This window comes from Electrona antarctica (genome assembly GCF_951216825.1).
Source record: "Electrona antarctica genome assembly, chromosome: 8".
Taxonomy (NCBI): Eukaryota; Metazoa; Chordata; class Actinopteri; order Myctophiformes; family Myctophidae; genus Electrona; species Electrona antarctica.
In genome coordinates this window covers 57,236,612-57,246,935 of record NC_136789.1, presented here as the reverse complement: position 1 = coordinate 57,246,935, position 10,324 = coordinate 57,236,612, and the positions used below count along the sequence as shown (strand labels likewise).

Sequence of the window (10,324 nt, the reverse complement as noted above, 5' to 3'; positions counted from 1 at the left end):
TTGAGTCCCGCCCTTCCTTCCGCATCCGATAATTCACACGTACAGACAAGTGCGCATCGTTCCCGTATCCGCTCTAGAGTCTAGCAGATCTAGACCGGATCAGCAGCCTGCAAAGCAACTCCACTCCAACAACCCCTAGTCTACCATTATAAATAAACACTCAAGCCCACAGTACCACCAAGGCTCGTGCAAATAGTAACACAGTTACTTTGACTGACTGTTGCACCAGCTGCTATAGTGTTGTGTGACAGTGACTGATTGACTGACTGTGGTGTTTTGGTGGTGGTGTTGTTGTTGTCTGTCCAGGCTGGAGTCTCCGACTCGCTTCCTGAGGATGGAAGCTCCCAAGGGCATCAAGATCCTGGCCGAGGCCGGAGACATCCAGGCCACCTGCCGCAACGAGCTGCGCCTGGAGTCCAGGGACGGAGAGGTAGGCTACTGTGCACGCACACACGCACGCACGCACGCACGCACGCACGCACGCACGGACACACGCACGCACACACTTTAAAGGGGAATTTCTTCCTAACCGCTTTTTTTTACAAAAATCATGTTGATAATATAATAATTGACCAAAAAGAAGAAAAAAAAACATATAGGGCGCTGGTCCTTTAAGAAAAGCGTAGGAGGGGTCTAACGTCAGCCCACGTAGAACAGGAAGAGTGCAGCAACAACACTGCATGGACTAGCCTGTCATATCATCTACAACAAAACAAATCGCGCGATTGAATAAGAGTTCTAGCGGTTGATCCACCCGGACGGTAAATCCGCTAATTTGGTATGGAACGCTCGGCATGTTTTTTTTGTTTTTTTTCAATGATGAATGGATACGTGTCTTCATATACGGTAAGAAAACAGCTTGTGCGAAACTCTCCTTTAAATACATTTTGATACCAATACTCTTGACCCTTTACTGAAGTATTTTTTTCTTGTATTGTATTGTATTATATTGACACTTTTAATGAAGTAGAACATTAGATTGCATTTTTAATACCCTACACTACAGTCCTACACCTATAAAGCATGCACGCACGCACACACACACGCACACAATCACGCACGCACCTTCCTACCATCCCTCCTTCCTACCATCCTTCCTTCCTTCCTTCCTTCCTACCATCCTTCCTTCCTTCCTACCATCCTTCCTTCCTTCCTACCATCCTTCCTTCCTACCTTCCTACCATCCTTCCTACCTTCCTTCCTTCCTTCCTACCATCCTTCCTTCCTTCCTTCCTTCCTTCCTACCTTCCTACCATCCTTCCTTCCTTCCTACCATCCTTCCTTCCTTCCTACCATCCTTCCTTCCTACCATCCTTCCTTCCTACCTTCCTACCATCCTTCCTTCCTACCTTCCTTCCTTCCTTCCTACCTTCCTACCATCCTTCCTTCCTACCATCCTTCCTTCCTACCTTCCTTCCTTCCTTCCATCCTTCCTTCCTACCTTCCTTCCTTCCTACCTTCCTACCTTCCTTCCTTCCTTCCTTCCTACCATCCTTCCTTCCTTCCTACCATCCTTCCTTCCTTCCTTCCTTCCTACCATCCTTCCCTCCTTCCTACCTTCCTACCATCCTTCCTTCCTTCCTTCCTACCATCCTTCCTTCCTTCCTTCCTACCATCCTTCCTTCCATCCTTCCTTCCTACCATCCTTCCTTCCTTCCTTCCTACCATCCTTCCTTCCTTCCTACCATCCTTCCTTCCTACCATCCTTCCTTCCTTCCTTCCTACCATCCTTCCTTCCTTCCTACCATCCTTCCTTCCTTCCTACCATCCTTCCTTCCTTCCTTCCTACCTTCCTACCATCCTTCCTTCCTTCCTTCCTACCATCCTTCCTTCCTTCCTTCCTTCCTTCCTACCATCCTTCCTTCCTTCCTTCCTACCTTCCTACCATCCTTCCTTCCTTCCTTCCTTCCTACCATCCTTCCTTCCTTCCTTCCTACCATCCTTCCTTCCTTCCTTCCTACCATCCTTCCTTCCTTCCTTCCTTCCTACCATCCTTCCTTCCTTCCTACCATCCTTCCTTCCTTCCTACCATCCTTCCTTCCTTCCTTCCTACCTTCCTACCATCCTTCCTTCCTTCCTACCATCCTTCCTTCCTTCCTTCCTTCCTACCATCCTTCCTTCCTTCCTACCATCCTTCCTTCCTTCCTTCCTACCATCCTTCCTTCCTACCTTCCTACCATCCTTCCTTCCTTCCTACCATCCTTCCTTCCTTCCTACCATCCTTCCTACCTTCCTTCCTTCCTTCCTTCCTACCATCCTTCCTTCCTTCCTTCCTACCATCCTTCCTTCCTTCCTTCCTACCATCCTTCCTTCCTTCCTTCCTACCATCCTTCCTTCCTTCCTTCCTTCCTACCATCCTTCCTTCCTTCCTTCCTTCCTTCCTACCATCCTTCCTTCCTTCCTTCCTACCATCCTTCCTTCCTTCCTTCCTACCATCCTTCCTTCCTTCCTACCTTCCTTCCTTCCTACCATCCTTCCTTCCTTTCTTCCTACCGTCCTTCCTTCTTTCCTACCATCCTTCCTTCCTTCCTACCTTCCTTCCTTTCTTCCTACCGTCCTTCCTTCTTTCCTACCTTCCTACCTTCCTTCCTTTCTTCCTTCCTACCATCCTTCCTTCCTACCATCCTTCCTTCCTTCCTTCCTACCATCCTTCCTTCCTTCCTTCCTACCATCCTTCCTTCCTACCTTCCTTCCTTCCTTCCTACCACCCTTCCTTCCTTTCTTCCTACCGTCCTTCCTTCTTTCCTACCATCCTTCCTTCCTTCCTACCTTCCTTCCTTTCTTCCTACCGTCCTTCCTTCTTTCCTACCTTCCTTCCTTCCTTCCTTCCTACCTTCCTTCCTTCCTTCCTTCCTACCATCCTTCCTTCTTTCCTACCATCCTTCCTTCCTTCCTTTCTTCCTACCATCCTTCCTTTCTTCCTACCGTCCTTCCTTCTTTCCTACCATCCTTCCTTCCTTTCGTCCTTCCTTCTTTCCTACCATCCTTCCTTCCTTTCGTCCTTCCTTCCTTCCTACCATCCTTCCTTCCTTCCTACCATCCTTCCTTCCTACCTTCCTTCCTTCCTACCTTCCTTCCTTCCTTCCTTTCGTCCTTCCTTCCTTCCTACCATCCTTCCTTCCTACCATCCTTCCTTCCTACCTTCCTTCCTTCCTTCCTACCTTCCTTCCTTCCTTCCTTTCTAACTTCCTTCCTACCATCCTTCCTTCCTACCATCCTTCCTTCCTACCTTCCTTTCTTCCTACCTTCCTTCCTTCCTTCCTTTCTAACTTCCTTCCTACCATCCTTCCTTCCTACCATCCTTCCTTCCTTCCTTCCTACCATCCTTCCTTCCTTCCTTCCTCTCTTCATGGTTCATTCTCACCTCTTCCTTCAGCCCTTCCAATCTCCTATTTCCTACAACACTTCCCCCTCTAAACTGTTTCACTCCATTTATTCTTCTTTCCGCTGTGTGTGTGTGTGTGTGTGTGTGTGTGTGTGTGTGTGTGTGTGTGTGTGTGTGTGTGTGTGTGTGTGTGTGTGTGTGTGTGTGTGTGTGTGTGTGTGTGTTCTTTATCAGACTCAGTTATACTGTGAGGATTTGGTCTGATGAAAGGATCTGGGGCTGCTTGGTTTGCAGCTGTGGTGTCGTGTCAAATGTGTTCAGATCAGGATGACGGGCGGAGGATTAGACACCCCCACAAGAAACTATTTACAAAGTCCCACCTAACTCCGAGAGAGAGAGGGGGGGGGGGGAGGGGGGGAGGGGGGGGAGTGATAAATAAAAGAGACAGATAAAGAAACGGTGGGATATGTTTGTATGTGGATGGTGACCTTCATTTATATCTTAACCCATTTAGACCAATTCTAAAATATGAATGGCTGACACCTACAGTTTTGACTGACATGATACTGACAATGATACTGCCATGATACTGACATGATACTGACAATGATACTGACATGATACTGACATGATACTGACAATGATACTGACATGATACTGACCATAATACTGACATGATACTGACCATGATACTGACATGGTACTGATGGCCATGATACTGACATGATACTGACCATGATACTGACATGATACTGACCATGATACTGACATGATACTGATGGCCATGATACTGACCATGATACTGACAATGATACTGACATGATACTGACATGATACTGACAATGATACTGACATGATACTGACCATAATACTGACATGATACTGACCATGATACTGACATGATACTGACATGGTACTGATGGCCATGATACTGACATGATACTGACCATGATACTGACATGATACTGACCATGATACTGACATGATACTGACCATGATACTGACATGATACTGATGGCCATGATACTGACCTTGACATGAAAAAAGTGTACAAACCACTGATATACATGACTGTATCAGATTGCTCGTCTCTCCTACCCTGTCTGTCTCTCATCTTTCCTACTGTCTGTCTCTCCTACCCTGTCTGTCTCTCAGCTTTCCTACTGTCTGTCTCTCCTACACTGTCTCCCTCTCAGCTTTCCTACTGTCTGTCTCTCCTACACTGTCTCCCTCTCAGCTGTCCTACTGTCTGTCTCTCCTACACTGTCTCCCTCTCAGCTGTCCTACTGTCTGTCTCTCCTACACTGTCTCCCTCTCAGCTTTCCTACTGTCTGTCTCTCCTACACTGTCTCCCTCTCAGCTGTCCTACTGTCTGTCTCTCCTACACTGTCTCCCTCTCAGCTGTCCTACTGTCTGTCTCTCCTACACTGTCTCCCTCTCAGCTGTCCTACTGTCTGTCTCTCCTACACTGTCTCCCTCTCAGCTGTCCTACTGTCTGTCTCTCCTACACTGTCTCCCTCTCTCAGCTTTCCTACTGTCTGTCTCTCCTACACTGTCTCCCTCTCTCAGCTGTCCTACTGTCTGTCTCTCCTACACTGTCTCCCTCTCAGCTGTCCTACCGTATGTCTCTGCTACACTTTCCTCCTAGCCTAAGCCTATTAACCCGGTTGATGCCAAATTTTGCACACACACTCCCTGGATGCCAACGATGAACCTCTGACCCAAATTCTCCAGAACGGCCTGTTATAGCGCCACCAGGCGGCCGACTTTTGAAAACATTTTTTTGTATTACTCCTCCAGATTCTGTCCAAAAATCCCGCAAATCGTTACACAGTATCTCTATAGTCATGTGTTCAAGCCGGATCTGTCTGATTGGCCCGTTTTGAACAAAAAGCCTCAAATCATGAACGCAGCGTGCAATTTACGTGAAATCTTTCACAGACTTTCCTACTAGGCTGAGGAATATATCCCACCCTTTTCACATTGGCCGGTTATAGCGCCACCAACAGGTGGATCTTTGCAAAACACAGACTTATAATTGCTCTCAACATGTGCAAATGCTAAATCTAAGGTGCTTACCCGGCTGCCCCACTTCTCAGGTCGGCTTGCGCCCTGTGTTTAAAACCCGTAGGTCCGTAGTTTTCAATAAAAAAGGTGTTTTGATCCACTCTGTCTCGAAATGGATCATCATTCAGAGTCAAAATATTGTTAAACATCTGCATTTCTTAATTCACAAGACGTCTTTTGCTCGTTTGCCTGTTGTCTCTCTCTCTATATGGTACCAACATCAATGCAGCATGGAATTGTAGAAAGGAATAGGATCCAATGAAAACAAAATAATTTTCTAAATCTCATCAAATGGTGGTCCGTGGCTCAAAAAATGACAAGTATAATGGGCCTCGATACTGGTCTAAATACCCCCCCCCCTCTCCCTCTCTCTCTGTCTCTCTCTCCTTTCCTCCCTATGTCTCTCGTCCAGATCTCCCTTGAGGCCAAGAGGATCAGGCTGCCTCACCTCCTGCAGGACATCTCCTCCTCCTCCTCCTCTTCCTCCTCCTCCTCCTCCTCGACATCGGGTCGCCAGAAGGTGTACGAGGTGTGCGTCTGCGAGAACGGACGCCTCTTCCTGTCGCAGGCCGGCACCGGGACCACGTGTCACATGAGCAACAACGTCTGCGTCTGATTGGACGAAATGAAGAAGAAGAAAAATACAACAAAAAAAAAAGAAAAGAAAATCCCATAATAGAATTCAGTGGTTTTCAAACTTCTTTTTTGTTTGTTTTGTTTGTTTAAATTTCAAAGACCCCTCTCCCCCCCTCCCATAATTCTGAAAGCGTCAAAATGCAAGCAAATGGACCCGTATGGGTCTAATGCGTTGAGTTACGGACCTGTAAGGGTCCTTTTTGGTTGCATCTGTACACTCTCGGGAGTTACGGACCTGTACTTACGTTTTGGAAACCCCCGCCAGGAACTCTTGAGGGTCCCCGGACCCCACTTTGAGAACCACTGATAGACATACAATTGAACTGTACAGACGGACAGATGGACATGTACATGGTTTATATACACGCAGGCAGGCAGACGGACACGCGGACTCGCCATTTATATATATATATATATATATAAATGCTTTATATGGACCGACCGGCAGACAGACAGGCGGACACTGTCTGAACACATGGCGTGTGCACATGAACAGACACGCATTATGGCCATGTACATGCCACACACACGCACACACCGAACACGACGGTACTCACATTGTACAGACACTCACTATCTCTGTGTAGAATTGATATTACGGTATGAACACACAGTAAAAAAAAAAAAAAAGAATCCTCATGGTTAATTTGATCCATTTGTTCCTTATTTCCCTTAATTGGTCATGAATTAATTGACATTTTGTTGACACACAATCACATACAAACTCACACGGGCAGTAAGATGTCTCCCAATTGTTCCTTATTTCCGTCAGTCGAGTCGCAAACACAGCCACACGGTGGAATGCCCCATGTTAATGTATCTATTCGTCCCTTTTTTCCCCCGAGTCGATTCACATTCAAACATGCATACATGTAGTAAAACCCTCCGTTTATTACACTACGCAGTCAAATCATCAGTGTTAAGGCGTCCATTTTGCCCCCCCCCCCCCTCTCTCTCTCTCTCTCTTATTCCCCTGAATCTAACTTGGAGCGTTTGCAAAATGCAGCCAAATCCATGCGGTTACATTTGTAAACGCTGGGCTCACTCAGATCACCTATATATAGAAAATGAAGAAAAAGGGCCGTACACTCATAGCCACGATGCAGAAAATGTATTGTCTTTTTTTTTTTTAAATAAACTCTTCTTTGGCTGAACGTTCCCCACATCATCCTCCTCCTCCTCTGGTATATCAGGGCAGATGTGCACACTGGACGGAACTGCAGGCGTGCTGCTGAACAGCTAGTGAAGAGGTCACTTTCACTAGTAACTAAATGCTTTCATAATGAACAGCTAGTGAAGAGGTCACTTTCCCTAGTAACTAAATGCTTTCATAATGAACAGACTAGTGAAGAGGTTACTTTCACTAGTAACTAAATGCTTTCATAATGAACAGACTAGTGAAGAGGTCACTTTCACTAGTAACTAAATGCTTTCATAATGAACAGCTAGTGAAGAGGTCACTTTCCCTAGTAACTAAATGCTTTCATAATGAACAGCTAGTGAAGAGGTCACTTTCACTAGTAACTAAATGCTTTCATAATGAACAGACTATAGTGAAGAGGTCACTTTCACTAGTAACTAAATGCTTTCATAATGAACAGACTATAGTGAAGAGGTCACTTTCACTAGTAACTAAATGCTTTCATAATGAACAGGCTAGTGAAGAGGTCACTTTCACTAGTAACTAAATGCTTTCATAATGAACAGACTATAGTGAAGAGGTCACTTTCTCTAGTAACTAAATGCTTTCATAATGAACAGGCTAGTAAAGAGGTCACTTTCCATAGTAACTAAATGCTTTCATAATGAACAGACTATAGTGAAGGGGTCACTTTCCCTAGTAACTAAATGCTTTCATAATGAACAGGCTAGTGAAGGGGTCACTTTCCCTAGTAACTAAATGTTTTCATAATGCCCAGTCATTCAGCTACTGTTTCTTTTAGAGCAGTAACTGGTGACTATTAGAGCTACTCAACGTATTGCAAAAGTTTCTTGGCCAACACTGGTCTCCAGACAGACAGACAGACAGACAGACAGACTGTGGAATCGAATGATAATGACACAAATCTAAACACACACAGGCACACTACGCAGTACACAAACACACATTCTAGCAGCTCTATGGCTGCCCCCAAATGTGGAGCTATTGTGGAAGTCCACAATCACGTGTGTTATTGTTGTATAGCATAGTGCTTCCTTGCCCTGACCTTCGCCCGTACATTTCTGTCAACTAAATCACTTTATTGTCACCCGGTCCTGGCGGCCCTCCGCTATGAATTAATTCACATTCAAACCGCTCCCAATAGGGAGGCACAAAATGGAAAGTGGGACTTGGCACAATGGCTGCATTTTGTCCACATAAACATTATGCAAAACTGCAGTAATTACATATTTACGCACACACACGCACGCGCACACACACACACACACACACACACACACACACACAAAGGTTCATTGTGGACCCCCCCCAAGAATATGTATAATTTTAACTTCACACTTCTTCTATATAAAGTGGCCGCTAAAATATATGAACTCTATGGCCTAACAAGGCTATATGTTATCATTATACGGCCTATAAAGTGGTCCTACGGCTACACACAGAAACATAAAGGTGCCAACCGGAAACAAAACTGCTTTTTGTTTTGTTTTGTTCCGTTCCAGAAAGAACCCTTCACCACTTGAACCCAATGCGCGTCATCGACCGGCGTCCCCCAGGGCTCTGCACTTGATCCGCTCCTTTTGTCACTCTGCACCGAATGTCTTCTCGTCATAGCGAATAGCAGGTCAATGTAGCGTCGCCATGCATTGTGAGCTTGTAGAGCTGCTATTTTCGGCAGACGTTCGCCTATTAACCCATTCCGTGCTATCCTCGAGATATCTCGTGGAAAGCTATTAATTCCATCTGATTTAAAAATAGTATTTTACACCTTTGTTTAGCCTCCGTTAGCTTCCGCCGCTAGCATCCATAGGCCTCTCATTGTGGAAATAGCCTTCATGATAATCTGCGGTACACATGCACGAGCACGGGGTTATTAGTGGTATTTATGCTCAGAATGGCATAACATGCCATGTTTATAGCCTATTAAAACATTCATCCGAGCAGTGCTAATCATGCTGCTGCTCTGGAGGCGATGGTCCGTCCGTTCCCTATGCCTACGCTACAGATCCGGACTACATCATACTCGGGCGGAAGTGACCCTTCTCCTCTGCTTATTTCGCGGATTTCTATGGCACTAGCACCACGATCTCGCCTAGAGGGCTGGCCAGTGATGTGTTAAGAACCAACATGTGTCTGTGTGTACTGTGTATGGCATCTGAAGTGGTTCTGTTATGGTTTCGATTCCGTATGGCATAACAAGGTACTATATGCGTCTAAAGAGGATCTGTCCTCGCCTACAGAGGTTCTGTATAGCCTCTAAAGGAGTTATGCAAGTCCTAAATAGCTTTCGTATGCCCTTTAAGCCCAAACCACAGCCGGGTTGGGACAAAACGTTTTTTTAAGGTCAACCACACAAATGCAACTTAATGAGTTGCATTCGTGTGATTTACCTTAAAAACATTCTTGTGGTTTGGGCTTAAAAAGTTCTGACATGACCTAACAAGATTATATTTGGCCTCAAGGGGTTCTGTATGGCCTAAAGAGTTTCTATTGTGTTGTATGTATATTATGCTTTTATTCATTAAGCCATAGAACCGATTACGTTTTTATTATTTCCTTTGGTATGTTTCAGCTTGTCGTGTCTGAACTGCCCTGAAGGACGACTTTCCTCGGCAAGGGCTATTTTGAAGTGATTTTGTTTCGTTTTATTTATATGAATTGATTGCTAAGTCTAAATCAACAGTGTGCAAACTCGCTGGTGGTTTTCTGAAGGATGTGTCCCGTGTGTTCATGTGCTTGTTTTTTTGTTTGTTATTTTGTTTTTGTTTTTTGTATGTCCCTTAATTGTCTTTCCTCCCTGCTAACGGCAAAATTATGCATGACGGGGTCGCGTGTCGGAAACCGGCGGCCTACAAGCTCGTAGCTGATAGGCCGCCTGTGTTTGGCTACAAGCTCGTAGCTGATAGGCCACCTGTGTTTGGCTACAAGCTCTTAGCTGATAGGCCACCTGTGTTTGGCTACAAGCTCGTAGCTGATAGGCCGCCTCTGTTTGGCTACAAGCTCGTAGCTGATAGGCCGCCTGAGTTCGGCTACAAGCTTGTAGCTGATAGGCCGCCTGTGTTCGACTACAAGCTCGTAGCTGATAGGCCGCCTGTGTTCGACTACAAGCTCGTAGCTGATAGGCCGCCTGTGTT

General features: G+C 45.7%; 1 protein-coding gene across 1 annotated transcript in view; it reads left to right on the top strand.

Annotated features, from left to right (window-relative positions):
- Nucleotides 1–9,994, top strand: part of LOC306928870 (delta-sarcoglycan-like) — a gene marked incomplete at its 5' end in the record, with an annotated part of 15,106 nt that extends 5,112 nt beyond the window's left edge. The window contains 2 exons of the mRNA XM_079509144.1: nt 307–430; nt 5,805–9,994. Coding sequence (XP_079365270.1) covers nt 307–430; nt 5,805–6,008 — 328 coding nt within the window. The 3' untranslated portion in view covers nt 6,009–9,994. The remainder of the gene's footprint in view (nt 1–306; nt 431–5,804) is intronic.
- Between the last annotated feature and the right edge of the window lie 330 nt (nt 9,995–10,324).